Here is a 20,806-nt window from a genome sequence, read left to right on the forward strand (position 1 = left end):
GTTTACTGTGTGGACATGCTATTCGTGCAAGCACAGGAAAGGGTTCAAAAAGCAGAGATGCAAGAGTTACTCTTGTACTCTTACAGTCACTGTAGTTTTGACCATAAATGCTACATTTCAAACTTTTTTTAACTAATGACCTGAGTAAAGACTTTTGTAATAGTCTTTACTCAGGTGTCAGGCTGTCATCAGTTAGTTACCACATTTCCCCCGTACTAACATCCTTACACTGGCTGCCAGTCACTTTTCTGAAAACCCACTTTTATTCCTTGGCTTTTAAATCAGAATGAGTTTGTACTACTTTTATTTGTCTTATTTCTTACTCAAATCTTCTCATTTTATGCCTTTTTCATACATTTTCTTTTTTGTTTTTATCTCTTTTAATTATTTCTATGTTAAATGCACAGCACTTTGCTCAACAGTTGTTGTTTTAAATGTGCTATATAAATACATTTGACTTTGACTAATCATCATAAAGTACCGTGATTGCACCAGGGTTAGTAACACCAGCATGTCCCTGAAGTGCATTCAAACATGCTGATATAGCAGGACTTCTGAGAAGATAAGAAAAGCTTCGAAACATTGCACAGAAAGGCTTCTTCCTCTTCTTCTTCTATCCCAAGCGCCCTCTTGTGTCTTGCAGGCACCTCTGCATATCCTCCTTGACCACAACCATGGACGTCGTCTGAGGTCTTCTTCTTTCCTCCAACATATCCACTCTCCCTCCTCTGAACATGTCCAAACTGCCTCAGCCTCGTCTCGCTAACGTTATCTCCAAACTCCTCGACCTGAGCTTTGCCTCTGATGTACTCATTTATAATCCTGTCAATTCTGGATACTCCCAAATGAAAAAGTTTGCAAAAGGTGTGTTAAAGTGCTTTTCACAGACAAGATTATAAATTCAAGAATTAGACTTTCCACAGGAAGAGGGCGGTGATGACCTGCAGACTCTTCAGGTTAAGTTTCTTGATATGAACAGCAGCTAATTGTAAGCAAACAACTGGCCTGAAATATCCTGGTAACAGGATACACTTCATATCATGGAAGTGTATCTATAAAATTATCCTGTGAAGTTTTTATAATTGTAATGAAATTCCAACAAGAGAAATAAACCTTAAACTTAAATAAAGTTTAAGGTGACTTTCAAGGGACAATCAATGGCTCGTAGAACGCCGCTGACCGATATACGAGGCAGTGAGAAATGTATATGTTTCTGTGTGTGTGTACCGGTGGTGGCAGTGTGTATGATGTCCACAGGGGCATGGCTCGCTCTTTGCTGTATCCACTGATGAACTCCACATGATGAAGAAGACTGTACTGAGTGTCAAACATCACCGCTGGTCGACCAAACGGCAGCTGGGTGCTGTCTGCAAAAACAACATGTTGTACCTCGATGCCAAATTATTTGATCATAATTAAACGTGATTCTGTTGGTGTCCTCTGCAGTTCCTACTGATCAATAAAATGGCAAAAAATAAAAGCAGAAACAGGAGGCATTGCTTTTTTAAGAATCATGATGAAGAAAATCTAGATTTACTGTCAAATAATCATGTTTCCTCAGATGCTTCCTGAATGCAGCTGTGTGTATGTGGATAACAACACTTACTATAACTGTAGAGCCCGTCTGATGCGCGAGTGAAGGGTCCACTGATCTCCACTTTGTTCTGAAAATGATAAAATGTGTTTTTTTCCCTCATCTTTGTTTGTTACAGAAGAAAGTGACAAACACACTGAAATCAGCTGAATTCCACCTGATGTTAGAAATGATTTCTGTGGCATTACTGCCTCCCACAGACCTCATCGTCACAGCTGCAGCCCAGGTCGTGGCTGATTTCGGCGTCGGACGGCGGCGATGGTGGCGTGACTTCCTCGGACATGCTGGGTTGGAAAGGTGGATCTTTCAGCATATCGTTCAGGCTGCCGTGGGTCCCATTGTTTGGAACTGGCTTCAAACCCAACAAGTCTGAAGCACAAACAATCAGAGGACTATTATTGTTAATAGTAACAATAACATTAATATAATTATCTAGGCCAGGGGTGTCCAACTCCACCTTTTAGACGCATCCTTGTTCCAACACACCTGAATCAAATGAATGACTTCTTACTGGGACTTTGCCAAACTTGATGGCATGCCGAAGAGGTATCCAACCATTTGATTCAGCGGTGCTGGAGTAGGGATGCATCTAAAAGCTGCAGGACAGTCGCTCTCGAGGACTGGAGTTGGACACCCCTGATCTAGGCCATATTTTCTGTCATTCAAAACAAGAAAAAAGAATTCTTACCACACATGACATTGTATAACTCTATATTCTCAAACTCTGGCACCATCTTCTGAAATTTAAAACTCGGCCCATGGCCAATAAAGATTGTCTGCATGCAAAAAAGAAGGAAAATGTAAAAAAATCAAACAGCGAAATCAACTCATGGAGTTTTCAAACAAACTTTATGAAAAACTATTGTGTAGACATCAGATCAGACAGATGTATTCCTCATAATGAATTATAATAATAATAATAGTAATAGTAATAGTCAGCCATGTTTCTTGTCCTTCTCTGAAATTCTACTTTTCTCGAAACAAAACTCTGTGTGGAACAAGAAGTAACCTCTGGGGCTGAAAATGAAGCCGAATGAACCTTAAATTCCAAAACCTGCAGTTCCTTCAGCCACCACTTGATGTCATCGTCAAGGGTCAGTCACTTTACAGTAGATGGTCTTAAAAATGGTACAAAGTCTTTTATGTTCTTTAACAATCACATCTGTACTGACAACACATCTGTCCTTAACTATTTAAATTCTGTTTACCTATAACTGCTACGTGTCAGGCTTTAACTCACCTGGTCCAGCCACTGAGCTAGCCCTCGTGCCTGTAGTGCTGCAGGTGGGTTTTTTAAAATATTAAAATACTATGGCTTGCTTTGTGATTTAAAATATGCTACGTGGTAAGATTTGGCTCAGAAAGCCCAGGATGGCAGTACTCATAACGCCAAAATTGGTCCATCCCTCTTTTATATGCCATAGTAATCTGAAAACACCAGTAGGTTACTGCATCACCTCATAAGCATTCAAACAAAGTATCCAAGCTTGACGCACGATGCCTTTAACATATAAATACGGAAGGAGCAAACAGCAGATATAACACATGAGTACCCTCATGCTGGTTATCTTGTTGTCAAAGCCGTGATCACCAAAGAAACCACATCGAGTCCTCGGTTTTTCTGGCATTTTCCTGAAACAAAAAGAGAAACGTTTTTAAATCCATAAAACTGCAAACCTGAAACAAACATGGAGTATGCAGGAACTAACTCAGTTTGTGATTTTTGTAGCTCAGTGTGACAAAATTCAAAAATCCCTTCTTCAACTCACTTTCTTGAAGAGCACTGAACCACTGAATTCAACACTAAATATCAGTCAACTGGATAACTTAAAGTCCTCAAATTTAACCAGACATAAATCAAAAAATAAAATGGGGAGTAGGGGTCTAGCAGGCTGCTAGTTTCCTTTGTACTCGTCCTGTTTTTTCCTCAGACTTGATAAGATCTCAATTTATTGGTAGTTAAAACACCGTTTATGACAGATTAGAATCACAGGCTACCTGGCAATGTGCCACTTCCTCTCCATCAGCAGATGGACATCCTCAATCCGTCTGTTGTTGGCGTAGTGAAGCCTCTTGGGTAAATCCCGTTTCAGGTATGGCTTGAAGTGCTGAGCTGGCATTTTGCACTGAAACAGTAAATACAAAGGTGAACGACCTGACCCCTGCAAACACAGCAAACCGCTGTGCGTCTCAGTTTGTTTTAGGCTGTATCGTGATCTTATACATTTGTTACTTACAGTGAGGTTTGCAACCACAACTTTTGGGTCATCTGGAAATGGAAATTTGAGAAATATAAAGCAGGTTTTGCATCTAAAAAACATCTGTCACTGTGTGCTATTTAAATGTGCGGGCTTACACGTGGTCGATTTTGGCTCACGGGGTCGTATTCTGCCCAGTGAGCCAGGGATCAGCATGATCTCGTCTATGTTGAGTGGGTAGCTGCTGAGAAACTCTGTCCTGTCACAGTGGGCCTCCTCCATCCCTGAGACATAGAAATGACATTGGTAACTTCTGGTTCTCGGTGCTGACACTGAGAGTACACTCCAAGTGAAGGAACCTGTGTGTCTTTTAAAAGAACCATGTGATTTTCAACAGTTTTAATAGAGACTATGAAAACCAGATGCAACTCTTGATGGCATTTCTGTGGACTAGAAGAGGTCAGATCTAGTGTTTCTTCAGTCCTGGTTTTCTCCCCTCACCCTCAACCGGTCACAGCAGATGGCCCCGCCCCTCACTGAGCCTGGTTCTGCCGGAGGTTTCTTCCTCTTAATAGGGAGTTTTTCCTTCCCACTGTCGCCAAGTGCCTGCTCATAGGGGGTCATCTGGTGTTTTCTCTGTAATATTGTAGCGTCTCCATTCATACTAAAAAGCAGCACGAGGTGTTTGCTCTTGTGATTTGGTGCTATAGAAATAAAAGTGAACTGAATTAAACTATTGTGAAGAAATGTTGAGTCATTTTTGACCTATCCTTTTTTCTGTAGCCCTCATATAAAAAGTCTATGTGTAACTTCTTCCTTCCATTGCGAAAATTAGGAACATCCCATCTCAGAGTCATGCTGAAAAACTAGTCCATGCATGTGTTGTTTCTGGATTGGACTATTGCAATTGCTCATTTCCAGGCTGTCCGAAAAAGTTCAGTGAAACCCCAAAGTTGATCCCAAATTGTTGCACCGAGAGTAGTAAATAGAGATCGTATTTCTCCAATAACATTGGCTCCCTGTAATATTCAGAACTGAATTTAAAAGTCTCTCTGGGACGATAAAGCACCATAAAATTTTAAAGGTCTCGTAATATTATATTATCCCACTAGAGTACTTCCATCTCAGGCTGTAACCTTACTTGTTGTTCCTGAAGTTTCTAAAAGTAGAAGTAGAAGAAGCTTCAGCTATCAGGGCTCTCTCCTCTGGAACCAGTTCACATACCTGGATCAGGTGACCCTGAAACATTATTTAGTTATGCTGCTACAGATCCGGCTGCTGGGGGACTTCCTGAGCACTTTTCCTTCCTCCCAGTGAAGGAGTGAAGGTTCTAAAGAAGGTCTCTTACTCTGAAAAGGAGTTCTTCCTTCCAAGCACAACACATAGAGGACTGTCTAATCATTGAGGTTTGCAGTTGCAAACTAGTGCTGTATTTACAAGAACCTTAATAAAAGGGTTAATTAGACAAAATCCTCAGAATTCAACAGGTTTCTGTGGAGCTCATACCGTGATCTCCTACAATGATGAGATTGATACAGCGGTGCAGGTTCATCTGCTTCAGTCCATTCATTAGCTGACCAATGATGTTGTCAATTTCCCTCAGAGGGTTGTCCAGCTGTGGACAATATTTAAATTTAAACCAAAATGATTGATTATTGCACATTATTAATCGCACCTCCAGTGAAGAACTCTTAGACCATCTTCAGGCCTAGCTCACCTCACTGCTGAGTGGACCCATTCGATGCCCGTAGGCATCGGGCTGCTCTGAGTGGATAGCATAAACATACGGCCTGAAAAGACATGACAAAGAAAACTCTGTGCTGTGAGACTTTTCATGGAACAGTGATGACTAAACAAGGTAGAAAAAACAACCTTGACTGGTTTTGTTGTTTCAGTGTGAGTTCAAGTATCTCACGTCACTACCAAGCACTTATCTGCAGCATCACACACCTTCAGACACCAAGCTACTTTTTGCACAATACAACAGTATTTTGCACATTTCCTTTGCACTGTCTTGTGTCTGTATCGTCCTGTTCGGTCTGGTGTTGCACTGTCTTGTCTTGGTTGTTTTGCTATTTACAATGTACATGGCTGAAAAAGCCACTTGACACTTGTCTGGTCCCATCGCTGACGCCAAACTAGCTCTACATAAACATAAATCAGCAGTCTCTTAAACAGACACACCTACAATATCACTGTCACTATCATTCTTGAGTAATTTTACACATTATTTTGTGTGTGAAAGCTACATGCTAATTTACTGTCACAGTTCAAGAGACAAGACTGTATATGTTATTTAGAATGACACACAGTGCTGTGGAGTAATGAAACTTTCAAAGATTGCTAATAAGTTGAGTCACATTTACTGCATGTCTGTATAATTCTACCCTCTCATAGTTGTTCCCCACTGAACCACAAACAGCTACATGTATCTTTGTTTTAATATTATTTCTAACTGTAATTTCACACATTTTGACAATCCTCGTCCCGTTTTTTACTATTCTGATCCTGACTGCTGTAAATGCTTGCACAGGCCATCTACCAGATAATCATCAACAATCAACACACAAACTTTGACATGAGAGAAACTTTACACGAGTGCTGCAGTTTTTGCTCGGTAGCTCGGGTTGTTTGGTGAGTAAAAAAATATGGACACACCTTACATCATCGGGCAAGTGCAGCCAGTGCAGGATGGTCAAAATCCTCCTTTCAAGAGGAATCACCCTGAAAACAAAAATCAGCTGATGATTAAAATGTTAATATGACAAAATTTTTATTCCATCACCAAATAACTGAGGCTGATGGTTTGAATGTAAATCAGCAGATCTCTGCGCCTTGAACACGCTGTTTTGTTCTGACTCCTTTGACTCTTCAATGGCCTCTGTTGTGACTGGCTGTGTAGGGGCATTGTCCCATTGTCTGTCTGTCTCAGGATGTGACTAGTGCACGTCTTCATGTGTAGCCCTCGTGATCATTGAGTCATGGACATGCAAATACTCGCTGACATGAATCTGTCTGCTTCGTGTCTGCCGGTCGAGCTCGGCTGAAGGTCATCGGGTGAAATCAAAATCAAAAGCTCCTCTTTTACTTCAGACTTAATAACAGTTTGTAGTTAATGACACAAAGCATCACAGAAGCACTGTTACTCAATGATGTCACACATTTTAATACTTTAACTAAAACCTTTGACTCTGCCCAGTATCCCATTATCACTTCTCTTCTCCTCACTGCTTCAGACTCAATCTTCACGAGTTTTTCAGCTACAGTATTGTATTTGTTGTTGTTTTTGCCCTGAAGTTCTCTCGTTATTTCTCCTGAAAGAAAGAGTTTTATTTATTATAGTACATTATTGTGTTATTTGAAAAGTAGAAAGATTTCACCACAATGAACAACAGCTCCACCAGCATCCACATCATATCTCCTTTCTGCACTGTTTCCCTAAACTGGCAGTGTCCTAGGCAACATGCACACCTAAGCCACTCCCCCAACGCATTGGTACTTTTGCAATTTAACGGATGCTAAAAGAAGGCTTCAGCATAACGTCAACGAGTTTTATTTATTTTGTTTTTGTAATGTTGTCAAAGGTTGAAAGATCTTCAAATCTGCACTCACTGTCAGCCAGTCAGTCACAGTGGAGGAGTGATGGAGTGGGACCTAACACTACATTCACCAAATGGTAAGTGGCCTGTATTTATATAGCGCTTTCTAGTCCCTAAGGACCCCAAAGCGCTTTACATATCCAGTCATCCACACATTCACACACTGGTGATGGCAGCTACGTTGTAGCCACAGCCACCCTGGGGCGCACTGACAGAGGCGAGGCTGCTGGACACTGGCACCACCGGGCCCTCTGACCACCACCAGTAGGCAACGGGTGAAGTGTCTTGCCCAAGGACACAACGACCGAGACTGTCCGAGCCGGGGCTCGAACCGGCAACCTTCCGATTACAAGGCGAACTCCCAACTCTTGAGCCACCAACGATCACATCTCATTTGTACAAGCACTAAACTACAGTAAGGAGGAACATAATACTGCCAGGCAGATACAATAGCCAAAATATCAAATGCAGAAATAATGTTTTGGATGATCATGCTTGGTGTTAGGCCAGCCACAGACTGGCGTCCACGGTGTACCCTGCTGTTTGGCCTATGAGTCATAGGCTCCAGCCCCACTTAACCCTGAGGGGGCATTTTATTAAGAGAGATCCGGGGATCCCTCTAAAAAGTGCATTTAACTGACTGAGGACATCAAACATTTAATGAAAATCAAACAAAATAAATATAAGTAGTCCTGAAAAAGTGGAAGTGACTCCTGGAAGGCTCAGTAAAGTCTGATATCTAAAGCTATTGAAAAACATTCCAGTACTAACTTAAGTACCAAGGCCAGAAGAACGTGCCTGGTTTCACTCCTTGTTTCTCAGCGGTGATCCAGATCTGCAAAACAGAAACAAAAGGAGATGAAATCCAGAAATCCAACGTTCCTCTTAAACACTGTTATAAGTGACCATAACACATTACATAAGCTCTTCAACTCTATGGAGAGAAAATGTTGACAAAACGGTCACAAATGTGTTAAATATTCTCAGGATTTTGTGTCACTTTGGGTACTTACAAAGGTACGCACACGTACAAATACCAATATTTACAGAAGCGCACTTTTTTTTTAATTTGTATTTTATGTTTTAAGAGTTACACCTGCTTTTTAGTCAGCTCCTACACTGGACTCTAGACTGTACTCACAGGCTGTCCGCCCCACCAGCGGTGGTTCAGTTTCTCTCTGGAACGCAGGGTGAACGTGGCGTTAAAGTCTGGGTCATACATGGTATTCCCCACGATCCCGTGGGACTCTGGGTACAGACCCTGCAGACGGATGGCACATTTAGTGTTTTAAAAATGAGTCCTACACTTGAGTAGCAACACGAGCAGAGTGTAAGGGGATTTTGAACATACTGGCAAACATTTGTGTTTGCTCAGCTTTCAGACAGAGTACTCATTAACAGACTAGCTTTACTGTAACTTCTAACATGAAACATCCATTAAATATGCTGGCTCACTTACTGTGGCTAGGGTGTACAAATTTGGAAATGTTTTTGAGGGGTAGACTGGTCGCATGTACGGCGTGGACGTACCACATCCTCCTGAGGGCAAACAAAAGGTCATGTTTTTAAGAATTTTAAAGAGTAAAATCTAGTTGAGAAAGCTGCATTTTACAGGATGACACAAGCAACCAAGGTATATTTTAACTTCTCAAAAGGTATATAATGGACATACAGAAATTATTGTCTCTAGAAAAATCACTTAAATACAGATAAAGTTAAAAAAAAAAGACATACTAAGTTTATGAAGGTTTGGGATGACAGATTGGTCCTTCTTCAGGTAGGAGGCTCTGAACCCATCGAGTGAGAGCATGATGAGAGGAGGACGGATGAAGCTGAGAAGCACAAGAATGACAAAGTTGGTTGATCTGGTAACATCACCAAACTGCAGTTATCCTCCAAAATGGTGCTTCAGGTTTCTACAGGAGGCGTGGAGCCATTATGCTTTTTTTAGAGACACGGTTGGTCAATCTTACCCTGCAGGGCATTCAGGACTCTTGATGTCCTCGCATTCTTCTTGCAGCCATGAAGTCTCACCTTGTGAGGAAACCACAGTACATCACGTACTTGAAAGCAAATTTAATCTTCATGTCACTTTGTTAAAAATGATGATATGTACCTTTGCAAATGGACTTGTAATTTGAGCAGCAGTCTCCTTTTTCCAGGCAGTCCTCTGAGCAGTGGCAGGCATGGTCTTCGTTCCTCTCCTCCCCACACCGATCCGGTTTGCACTCAAAGCCTCCCTCTGAAGCACAGACAGGAAGTCAGTTCATTGATTATTTACGTGTGTGAAAAATAACATTTTCACAGGATTCTCTGCAGTTCTTTGGAAATCTAAGCACATGCAATGATTCAACAGCTTGTAGAAGCAACTTTAGCAGCAATAACTTAAGCAGGTCTAGTCCACTGGTCCACTCGTCTTTGCAACGTTGCTCCAGTTGATTGAGGTTGATGGATATTTGTTTGTGCACAGCTCTCTTAATAATTTGCAACAGCAGTTTAATCTACATGATTTCTTGACTTTGACTGGGTCATTGTGCATTATGGCCAAACATGTCCACTCAGGGTTTGTCTCTCCAAAGGACATTGTTCCAGAAGTTGGGTTTTTTTTCTTCGATATATTCAGACACAACTTTGCAAACCTGATCTGTGCTGCCATGCTCGTTCTTAAAGATTAGAGTTCTATCCTGGCACCCTGTAATATCATGAAGTGTAAAATTTAACATGTGAATGAATTGAGGCCTCTCAGCCCTAGCTCTTGTTTTTGGGGGAATTTTTTTACAGTTAGCCTGAGCAGAGGTCTGACATCCTCTCCTGGGAAGACTGTGACATTGTGATTAGATATGCATACATAGATGCATTTGATTAGCTGCTTCCTACCCTATTAATTCAGATGAAACCAGGAAGGGTTTCATATCTCAAAACACAACACATCAGTGTGCTGCATCATGACAAACTCAATCTGATTACATCATAGCGTTACTCTTACTGGCTCCGTGTAAGACTTGTGAAGTTTCCTGGGACACTAAACTGATGCTGAACCTTCACACAGCCTGGTTAGTAGGTGTGAACCCACTTCCATTAATAAATGACTTTCAGCTGTTCCCTTATTCACAGCAGATAGTGCTCTGTGTTGGATTTGGCATCTCAAAGGATTTTTGTCTCCTTCTGAGAATGAACTCTTTTGATTCTTAAGCAAAATCACTACCCAATCGAACCAGAGGAGGCCCTTCCTCTTAAGGGAGTAAGTCTTAAAACATGTGGGAAAAGGACCCATGGGTCACACTGCACAGTGGAATTGGACAGTGTGACTGGTACAAGTCCTCAGAGTCTCCTTCTTGTGTAGAAACCCATCCAGCAATCAAACTCCTGGACAGCATGTTCACTCCATTCACTGATTGTTGAGTTTTCTCATGTGGTACAAACTCTACAGAGCTTGTTGATTAAACCATTGTGTTACTGAGCCTTGAAAGTAATGCAGTGTCTCTGTGGGTCCATGACCATCTTCCAAGTCCCATGTTAGACAAGCTCAGGCTGCACATACGCCTTGCCTCCAGCAGCCTCGACAGCTTGTTCAACTTTAGCTAAATTCTGCCGAGTTCAGCTGCCTCCGAGTCCCCAATTAACCCTGTTCGACTATTTAACTGTCTTCTCCCAACCGACGTTTTAAGATCTCAGATCTCTGTTGCATAACAGAGGGTCCTAAAATGTGTTACAGATTATCCATACCCAAGCAATGCTGACTTTTTATTATACATTTTAAAAAGAAGACCCACAAGAAGCTCATGGTGGCTGAATTCATTTGAAGATTTTTTTTAAATGTTCCACAGTTGTTTACTTCATGTTTTCAAGATGAACCTACAGTTATATGTGATTTATGCAACCAAGATTTAAATTAGCATCAGATGAAAATGAGCATTTTGGCTTTTGTTAAATTTCCCTGTGTTACAAGAGAAAGTACTCATCCCGAGCTTTCTATGCAGTTCATCAGATGTTCGACACTATATGAAGCATATGCAGTAGTAAATATCTATACTTTTAATATTAGGTTTTTTTCAGACAGATATGTAGATACATTCATTCACTGGGCTGTTACACATCTCTAAACTGCTTTTAAGGGTTTACATAGTCAGTTAGATGCAGTTAGTTCTGGACCACGAGCCACAGACTGGGTAAGAAAACAGGAAGCAAAGAAAAGAAGAGAGACGTGAACAAGGGTGTAGAAGACTGACCTGTTTTCAGGCAGTGCTCATCAAAGTCAGAGCAGCAGCTGTAGTAGGTTTTGCAGAGATTGTCACATCTGCATCCTGGAGGGCTGGCCACCTCCAGCTCAAAGCACCTCCCCTTACAGGAGCCTGCTGAGCTGACCCACTCTGAAATGACTACAGGGAGGGGAAGGGCACAGTGAGACACACATGCTGCAAACATGCCCAGATACAATGTTTACCAAGTATAATGGTGTACAGCTCTGATATAAAATGTGTTTTTATGTCTTTAAGCAAGATCGAGAAGTCACAGTACACAAGTTCTAGTTCGGTTTTCCACCATAACAGTCATTCAAGGTAAATTCAATTAATTTCCTATACCATTTTTTTGTCATCTAGATCTTCGATGTCAAAACTCATGAATAAAACATTCCTGATGATGTGAAGTTAAAGTTAAGTAAGTGCACCGCACTCATTCCTGTTTGAAGCTGCAGAGTTGCACAATGATCACCTGAATAGTTTTTATAAAACCTTAGATTTTCAGCAGATGTACCTTAACTTTATTAATGATATTATCCAAATATAAAGGTGAATAAACTAAATCTGTATTAAACAAGCAGCAACTTTGCAGGCTGACAAATGAGTCCATGGTGAAAGTAAAATGCAGTTCCTGAAACGTCCACACGGAAAGCGAAACAATCCCATCAGTCTCCCAGACTCTCACGTGAATATGCTCAAAGATGGAATTAGAGTTACTATTTTCACTGTGTGAATATTTCCTTCCAGCCGATGGTGCGTTTCACATTCTTCGCAGAAACTTCTGGGTGACATCACACATGAATCAAACATGGAGAATGTAACATTGCATTTGCAGGTGGTGACGAGCACGAAAATCTAAATAACTGCGATTGATAATGAATCATATAGATGTTAATTATTGCTGTATGGCTAACGATGTTTATGGAAAGTTTTGTTCACATTGGCTCAACCATTAAGGGGGAAATATGATACATACAGATATATATTCACATATATCCTGCTATGATTAGAGTGAGATAACTCAGTAAGAAACCAAACACTTTGAATGCAAACACGGTATGCCTGTAGCTACTAGCTCGGTGCTAGGCTTCACCTCAGCTACATGAAGGCACTGAAGTGAACCTCCGTGTCTGTGTTGCTCCTGCCTTTTATAACATTTCATTTTTTGTGTGCTTGATGGGTTTTTTCTAGCCTTGATGCGTCTTAGCTAGTTGGTAACTTGGCACTACACATTTTAAACATCAATGTCATTTTGGTCAAAATGCAGAAATAAAGGTTTCCACCACATTTGATCAGATCAGTCTTCAGCTCACTTATAAGACTTTTCTTTTTGAACTCAACAGCCCAGAATAAGCATTGCTAAGATATCAAGTGTGTTCTCACTTTTAGTATGAGATGGCGGGTTGTCTCCTCCCTCTGAAGGTCGGCTGGCTTGAAACACATAAGCTCTGCTGACATCAATGCCCCACAGACAGAACACAACCACTACCTGCAGAAAACCAGAGAGCATTACTTTTTAACACATTTCCACTCATAAAGGTCAAAGGTCAGGCTTGGAGCATCTCTAGAGCTGGTTCAGCTTTAGAGTCTTGCTCAGCAACACTTTACAAGTATTGATGTTTTCCAAAGTACAATTTAAAACATAGATTTCAGGTGGAAGCTAAGCAGCAAAGAATTGTAACTGGAGCTTTGTTTTATGTAGCTCCAAATGCTTTTAATAGGTTTAATTACACAATCATGCAGTTGGACATTTTCTTGCTTAAATAAGTAAGACTTTCCCTGAAGAATCAACTAGATGGCAACTTTGTTGCTCGAAAATCTGTTAATGATGGAGCGTACACAGCTGTGCAAGTTACCGTGCCATGTGCACCAGGTGCACTTTTACATCCACATACAGTCGCAGATGTTGAATCTCCTCACAAGCCTGATGGTCTCTCTTCTCTTTTACCCAAATAATAATAAAAAAGATTGACACAGATTTACATATTCAGAGTTCCCCTCTGCTACTACATGATGTCCACTGGGTGAAAGCATTTCTTGATTTTTTGGAATATTTCCATTATGATATTTATTACTCTTCAATATTTTAGATGACAAAAACACTCTAATTAGTTGAAACCTTACATGAAGTAATATAAGTCAAACCATAAGTTAGACCATGACCTAAACACTGAGTTTAGAAACAAATGTTTGATCTAAAATGTGACTCACATCGGCGGTTCTCTCACGGACCACATTTGGCCTTGACAGACAGTTTGGACGCAGGGTGACCCTGGTCACCCCAACTCTGCAACAGGTCAACCTCATATGTGTCATATGTCAGCTGTGGTAACATTTCTGTGCCATAACTGAGTTATAAAATCCCAAAGTAGCCCGATTAGGTCCAGATGTGTCTGGTAACTGGATATTTTTTGTTGACTCAGCATGTATTGGCCAGATGTTAGATGTATTGTGACTTCTCCTCCACACTACAGCTGTCATAACCTATGTCAATACAGCGTCATGACTTGTGGATCATGTCTGCCCCTCAGAGAGCTCAAGGTTGCCAGTATCAGTATGTTATCCGGGTATTTGGATGTTAACTCAGTGTGGACTGGTGTGTTCTTTAAACTATGACGATCCAATGACTGATGACTAATTCAGGTATTATTCATTTTTAATATATTGCAATACCTCGCACACTATACAAGTAATACAAAACACTTATCAAAACATTGCTAACTTCAATTCATTCTAAAATTAATGATAATAATAGTGATGATGGTGATCAGACCCACGTCCTGACGTGAGTGATCCATAGTGGAACCGTTAACCTACAGCTTTCTGCTTACCTTTACCTCCCACAGGTAAACAAATCTGCGACATTGTTGACAATGAGCTGTTCCAGGCTATCCATCATCATCATCATCATCATCTGTCCCGGTGTGAGTCAGACCAAAAATAACAGCAGCAGTCATCGCTGCTGCATAATCGATACTTCTCCTCAGAGTTATGCAATCCCTTCTTTCTTAAGGTAAAGCTTCCAGGTTTGCGCTTTGCGCGGATGTAAGGCACAGAGCGATTGTCTCGCTCTCAGGTCGATACATCAGATCTGCAGCCGTGCAATCTTTGTTTAGAGGGCAGGCGGGGCGGAGCTGGGAAACACTTTAAATGAAGCTAAAACTACACAACGCTGAAATCAAACCAACAAAACTGTCACAGTCTTACCGTACCAAATTTTCCAGAAGCATTTTCCAAAGAGCGACTCTACTTCTGGCATTCCCTTAATAAAAACTGAAAGATCAGATGTGTCCGACAGAAGGTCCTCGGTGCACCTCTGCAGATCGATGAAGCACAGCGCTGGCTTCCAACTCTCTCTCTCTCTCTCCACTTGTTTGCCTTTGCTCTCTCTCTCTCTCTCTCGCCCTCTCTCTGCCTCTCTCGGTCTTGATCCAATAAGAGATGAAGTAATGGTAACAGCTGCGCTGTGGTACAAGAGAGCGTCAGGTCGGGGTGACGCTCCGGAGTCCAACACAGTCAGCAGCATTGAACTGATCACAGAGAGAGGGGGGAGGGGGAGGAGGGGGGTGTATGGGGGCACTCACGGGGAAAAGAAAATTGTATAATCTCTGATCCTCAGCCGTTTTCTGTCTTAAAGGAATATGGTGGTTTCATTGATCTGCTGGACAGAATAATTGGCCCTGATTTATGTGAGGTTGATGAAACTTTGTCATAATGAGCACAGACAGCTGGGATTTAAAGGTCTCTTTAGTAAGCTGCTGTGATTTTTTCAAAACAAATAAGAAAAGTGTGCATGGACACATATTGCATAACAAAGCAGTTTTGAATTTTCCTGAGAAATGTTGCACTAGTCTGAGTCAAAGTCCCAAACTGACCGCAAAGAACTGTACGTTGTCTTATCAAATGCTTAGCATTGCCTAATGACTGGTGGTGAAATCTGAGCAATGCACAGTAACTGTGAGCTGATGTTTCAGAAAAACAGAAAGCAGCCTCGCCCCAGTTTCACCCCATTTTGAGTCTTTATTCCTGCCAGTGTAATACTGAAGATCATCTGAAAATACCAGCAAACTGTGGAAAATCCACAGGACGGGGTTTGTGAACACTGTAAGCTCTGTTAAACTTAAAAAGTTCACATTTCCTTATAACTCAAACAGTAGGTTGAGCTAAACATTGGGCCTGTTATTTCACTAATCTTAAAATGAATTTTGGCTAAAGCAGTAAAACAGAACTGTTTAGACCAAGGTCTGCCACGTCGCTCAGTGACTACAGTGAGGATACTCCCTGCATGAATACACTTTGTGTTCTGTTTGCAAATGTTCCAAAACAGAGGGACCAGTGAGCCAATGCCCATGACTTTCAACAGGAAAGTACTGCAGTGCATAAGGATGGGCTTTCCACGGGCATCTATGTAAAGATGTGGGCAGTGAGGGCTTTTAAAGTAAACCTGTTGGTCTCTGCTTTGAGGTGTTTTTTTGTTTTTTTTTTACTGTTTCTATGAAATTCACATACCTCAGGAATAATTCACCAGTGCACAATCATCCCCCAGGCTGTGTTCCTCTTTGTTCACAGAAGAAGGTAGAGTTTCATCCAGGATGAAGGAGGAGTTCATGTCAGATGCAAATAGTTCAACTAAGAAAAGCACAATTATGGTTACTGTTTGTTTGGTTTTCACAGAGCCAGCAAAGAAGGCCCTGACGCTGCTGTTCAAGCATAAAGTAAAGCTAATACTGTGGTTATGGAGTAGCAAACATGGGCTGTAATTTGCTGAAGCTTTACTTATAAATTCATTTATTTAAGTTTATACTGAACATGGCTTTACCCTATTCTGAGATCTGCTTGTTGTCATGGAGATAGCCCACAGCAGCCCCACCCACCTGCTGTCCACATCTTCTGTGAGGGGGAGCAAATCAGAAACAAAAGATCGATGAGCTGAAACAGCATGCTTCAGACAGGATGAACCAAAGTTTGGTATTAAAGCAAAGAACAGGTAAAAAAAATAAATAAATAAATGAGGAAAATTGATGGGGGGGGGGTAACATACCAAATAAGTAAAGTGCTGATACCAGCTGAGGAAATGAGCTCATACACCATAGGGTGTCTAGGATCTGAGGGTGGCGTGCTGGAGAGATTCTCAGTGTACCGCCTGGAGTGGAAGAGGCAGCCTGGGGCATGGGGGTCTGGATATCTCTGCTTAGAGAAGCAGCAGAAATTTGATGGATGAAAGGATGGATTCAGTTCGAACCGTGAATCGCGCAGGTCTACTCCAGTAGAGATCAAGAAGAAAAAATATGGTTGTAAACGTGTCCACTAATATTCCCGCCTGCTACAACACAACAGCAGGCTATTAAAGGCTATCCAGAAGCCGTGTGTACAGGACCACCCACATAGCCATTCTGCCCCGTAAGCCTCCGCCTCAGACAACGACGACAAACTTTTGGATTTGTGTTCGTGAGACACCTCAGAGGTGACACAGATGCACCTCAGAGGGCTCCATTAAAGCTCGGTAGAATTGAAGACGTTTCATACGTTTCCTTTACTTTAGACACACATGCTCAAATTTCAGTGGAGAGGTCAGAGGTCATGTGCTGCAGGTCGGCATTTATTGACTTGTTCAAGGACATCAAACACATCAGCTTACTCGCCTGTTTTTTTTTTACTGAAGCAATCAAAGTCTGTTGTATTTCAATGCATGTGAACCTACTTGAAATTCATGGCATAGCGAAATAACCAAATCATTAAATAAATGATTAATGGCCAACACTTGTAAACACATGTAAACATTTAAGGGACTTTGTATACATGTCAGGTCCCATGAACGGAGAGAAAAGGCTGATCCACAAGCATCAGAAGCCGTTTAGCTCAGCCTCGGTCTTTCTGACTGAAATGACTGAAAGCGCAAAGATACCTGAAACCTGCAGTGCAGCCAAATCAGCATGTGAACGTCTCACATTTCTCACTGTGCAAACAGCGAGACGGAGACACAACACTACGAAGAGAACGCTATTAGTCAAAGCTATCTCGTCTCTGCACTCTCTCTGATGGCGCCCTGTGTACGGCGGGCGTGAGCCTTCAAAAGATGTTTATCTGTTCTGTACGGTTGGATGATGACCGCAGAAAGTCAGAGCTTAGCCATGTTTAACAGCACATGCAGGCTTTTAAAAGGCTCTGCTCTCACTGACAGTCTGCACTCTGCTGGGAATACTATGTTGGGGGGGTTACTGGGGGAAGGGAGCTCTCTGGGCTTTGAAATTGATCTGTACATCCATCACCTCAGGGAGAAACATCCTCGTCTTACAAAGACCACACACAGGCATAAACAGTCACATATGCATGGGCACGCATTATACAGAGGCACGGCCCACGGCTGCATCCCAGAAGCACACACAGTGATTTTCATGGACAAGAACACAAAAGCCAAAACATTTGAAAGCATTTTAAGAAACAGGGCCTGATTCGTGGTTGTTTCTGAGCCTCTGGAAGCTTTGATGCAAATACAAAGATTACACGTTCCTACCAGCTGGTGTGTTCACATGTCTCACCTGAGGCTTTGGCTGGCTGATCCCACGAGGTGCTCAGGCCACAGCTTGAATTTCAAAGCACCTGGACAAACCACAGCAGCAAAACCGGTGAGATATGGAGGTGCATGAAGCGCAAAAACATCCAGACTTAAAATGTTGTGTACAGGCATTTTATTTCATTCTTCAGGGTCACCAGGGGCCTGCTGCCACCGGGTGAGGATGGCTGGGTGGATATTTAGTTACCTTGTTTATCTCAGTATCTGAGTGCAAGAGGAAAATTCAAAAGACTTTGCAGACATGCAAATATAAACACATGCATATGAAAACTTTGCAGGGTTTTTTTTTTTATTCAAATCTTCAAACTTCAAACACGAGATGAAATAACAGTTTGCGACCGAATCTTTATGTTCATCAGCCTGAACTGAACACTGACTCATGAACGTTGTGGACAGAAGTGCTGACTTTACAGAATCTGAACTTCCTTCTCTCGTGGCTCACAGTGCCGTTGTCAGCTCAGCCTAACCGGAGAGGCAGGAAGGAGTGTGACACAACCAGAAGGGCGGATGCTTCCTAAACAGTGCTTACACATGCACAGTCTGCACTGAGCCAGCAGCTTACTTACTAGGTGATGGTTATGTGATTGCATTAAGGTGCCAACGACACCACTTAACTTTAACACATAAAAAGACAGTTAGCGAGAACAGCTGTTTGCGTTTGTGTTATTATCAGTTGCAGGTCAGCTCCATTTTTAAAACTACAAATACATTTCTGACAGATTTAATGTTAAACTTCAGCTTTGTTACATCACTTTTATGATGTTTGGGTCATTTTTTGCTGGTTTTTCCTGCTTCATTCTAAAAGCTTATAAACTTACTGTCATAGGCCCGGCTCTGGGGACCCAGGGTTCATGAATAAGTGGACTTGTTTATATTTCTTGGGCTGGCAGTCCTCACTGGTCGCCCTGCCTGTGTGTCTGTTTAACATGTATGTGCTGTTGTTGTTGTTGGCGGTGTCCTGGTTTCCCTGGGACACCAGGCCTGGAGTGTGTTTCCCACCGTGAGGCCAGCCACACCTGATGAGGGATAATTACACGCATCTATCGCTGATCAGCCTCGTCTGAGGGACTGTTTAACAGAGTAGCTGAGCTGCAGTGGATTGTTGTGAGAATCCCAGTCAGTTCCCAGCTAGTTTGCAACAGTATCTTGGTTCTCAGCTCTCGGCATGTACTAACAGCTGCCTGTTGTTGTTTCCACAGGGTTGCAGAAACGAGTAGGAGTGGAGCACTGTTGTACATCAGGATAAGATTACTCACCACAGACACCAGGAGAAGCCACGGCACGGGAGCGAGGAACGAGCACAGGAAGAAACCCCGTGGAGAGGATTATTTGGACCTTTGTTATTTGATTCACTGTAAATAAACGCACTGACCTCCACACAGGAAGTCCCGGCCCTACTTTCTCCATCTCTGACACTTACTCTGGTTTTCTTTGCCTGTGCTTCTTTCCCAGCTTGTGTGATTGTTGTAATAGTACATATGAAAGAAAATAAAGAGGAGCATAATAGTCCCTTTTAAAACAATCACACTTAACATCTTCTTTCTTTATAAACTTGCTACAGTTAACACATTAACGCATGGCTGCAGTTCCCACCACTGAACAGCTTCCACATGTCTGAAGCAAAACGTGGAAATGTTATCATTACACATTTAAATGTGTGTTTAGAGCGACATGTGCTCCTGAATGCAGTTTGAAGTTCAGATAGCATCGCACTGAGATACATGAACTCTTTGCTCATCGTAATTCTGGAACAGTAATGTACTTTGGACAGGGTTAATATTTGCCTCACTACGCTCAAACACACACCCACACAAACAGCCGGGTCCAGTGTTCATGTGTAACATCAGATATTTTATACATAAACTGCTTTTTGTGTCACTCAATTTCATTTCATTTCTATTGTCCCAAATCATCCAGCCCAATGCACTTCATTAAGACCACAAGCCAACAGTGTCATTGAAAACAGAGACAACGAGTCAAAAATCGAACTCAGAAGCTTTTAACAGTTTTCAGAAAGAAAAAACTATCAGAACACCAAGGATGTGACAGGCAGAGACAAGTGCTGACTCTGCTGGAGCTGGTCAGAGACTTCTGTCAGAGAGGAGAACAGGGATTAATTAAGATCCAGGATTTAAGTTCTTGATTGGTTTTATTTGGCAGGTGAGTGTGCAGGCAGCCAACCGAGCCCAGAGAGATGAAGGAGTGGTGGAGAGCACGCAGGCAGGTGAGCAAGGTAAGCATTCTTCCTACAGGTGAACAACTCAAGTAAACCAGGTAAGGGTGACGGTGAGAAGAACAAGGGGACTAGCTGGTTATCATAGGCAACACTAATCCAGCAAGAAATTGCAGACGGTCCTTAAATGCCACAGGACTTCTTTACTGGGATTAGCAACAGCTGAGGCACAGGAACAAAAAACCTCCACCAAAGGGGAGAAAACCCAGCTCATTACCCCCCCTGAGGGCACGGGCCAGCAGAGAAAGGAGGAAAACCCTCCATCCCAGCAGGGACCCTGACAAAGAAAGAAACTTTAGTTAAGGTGAAGGCATCATAACCAACTCCACCCTGCAGTTTCTGTGCAGGCTTTGGGGAGGACGTGAAA

At 42.0% G+C, this 20,806-nt stretch overlaps 1 protein-coding gene and 1 long non-coding RNA gene across 3 annotated transcripts in view; both read right to left on the reverse strand.

Annotated features, from left to right (window-relative positions):
- enpp2l (ectonucleotide pyrophosphatase/phosphodiesterase 2-like) overlaps positions 1 to 15,073 on the reverse strand; it is a 34,332-nt gene extending 19,259 nt beyond the window's left edge. The window contains exons 1-20 of the mRNA XM_013266400.3: positions 14,845 to 15,073; positions 13,016 to 13,121; positions 11,621 to 11,770; positions 9,508 to 9,633; positions 9,365 to 9,425; positions 9,126 to 9,223; positions 8,851 to 8,930; positions 8,533 to 8,652; positions 8,171 to 8,226; positions 6,451 to 6,516; positions 5,510 to 5,582; positions 5,299 to 5,407; positions 3,951 to 4,076; positions 3,832 to 3,863; positions 3,593 to 3,720; positions 3,148 to 3,226; positions 2,283 to 2,370; positions 1,797 to 1,963; positions 1,607 to 1,664; positions 1,228 to 1,367 (exon numbers count right to left, since the gene is read on the reverse strand). Coding sequence (XP_013121854.1) covers positions 1,228 to 1,367; positions 1,607 to 1,664; positions 1,797 to 1,963; positions 2,283 to 2,370; positions 3,148 to 3,226; positions 3,593 to 3,720; positions 3,832 to 3,863; positions 3,951 to 4,076; positions 5,299 to 5,407; positions 5,510 to 5,582; positions 6,451 to 6,516; positions 8,171 to 8,226; positions 8,533 to 8,652; positions 8,851 to 8,930; positions 9,126 to 9,223; positions 9,365 to 9,425; positions 9,508 to 9,633; positions 11,621 to 11,770; positions 13,016 to 13,121; positions 14,845 to 14,862 — 1,881 coding nt within the window. The 5' untranslated portion in view covers positions 14,863 to 15,073. The remainder of the gene's footprint in view (positions 1 to 1,227; positions 1,368 to 1,606; positions 1,665 to 1,796; positions 1,964 to 2,282; positions 2,371 to 3,147; positions 3,227 to 3,592; positions 3,721 to 3,831; positions 3,864 to 3,950; positions 4,077 to 5,298; positions 5,408 to 5,509; positions 5,583 to 6,450; positions 6,517 to 8,170; positions 8,227 to 8,532; positions 8,653 to 8,850; positions 8,931 to 9,125; positions 9,224 to 9,364; positions 9,426 to 9,507; positions 9,634 to 11,620; positions 11,771 to 13,015; positions 13,122 to 14,844) is intronic.
- A 159-nt stretch (positions 15,074 to 15,232) lies between these two features.
- LOC112843428 (uncharacterized) lies at positions 15,233 to 20,518 on the reverse strand. Of its 2 annotated transcripts, none has more exons than XR_003215751.1 (3): positions 19,463 to 20,518; positions 18,172 to 18,232; positions 15,233 to 16,522 (listed from the first exon to the last, which is right to left on the reverse strand). It is a non-coding gene; the product is annotated as an uncharacterized LOC112843428 (long non-coding RNA). The 2 variants fall into 2 exon arrangements; XR_003215750.1 differs by having other exon boundaries at positions 15,233 to 16,261; positions 16,452 to 16,522; positions 18,172 to 20,518.
- Between the last annotated feature and the right edge of the window lie 288 nt (positions 20,519 to 20,806).

The sequence above is a fragment of the Oreochromis niloticus genome, linkage group LG22 (genome assembly GCF_001858045.2).
Source record: "Oreochromis niloticus isolate F11D_XX linkage group LG22, O_niloticus_UMD_NMBU, whole genome shotgun sequence".
NCBI classification, from domain to species: domain Eukaryota; kingdom Metazoa; phylum Chordata; class Actinopteri; order Cichliformes; family Cichlidae; genus Oreochromis; species Oreochromis niloticus.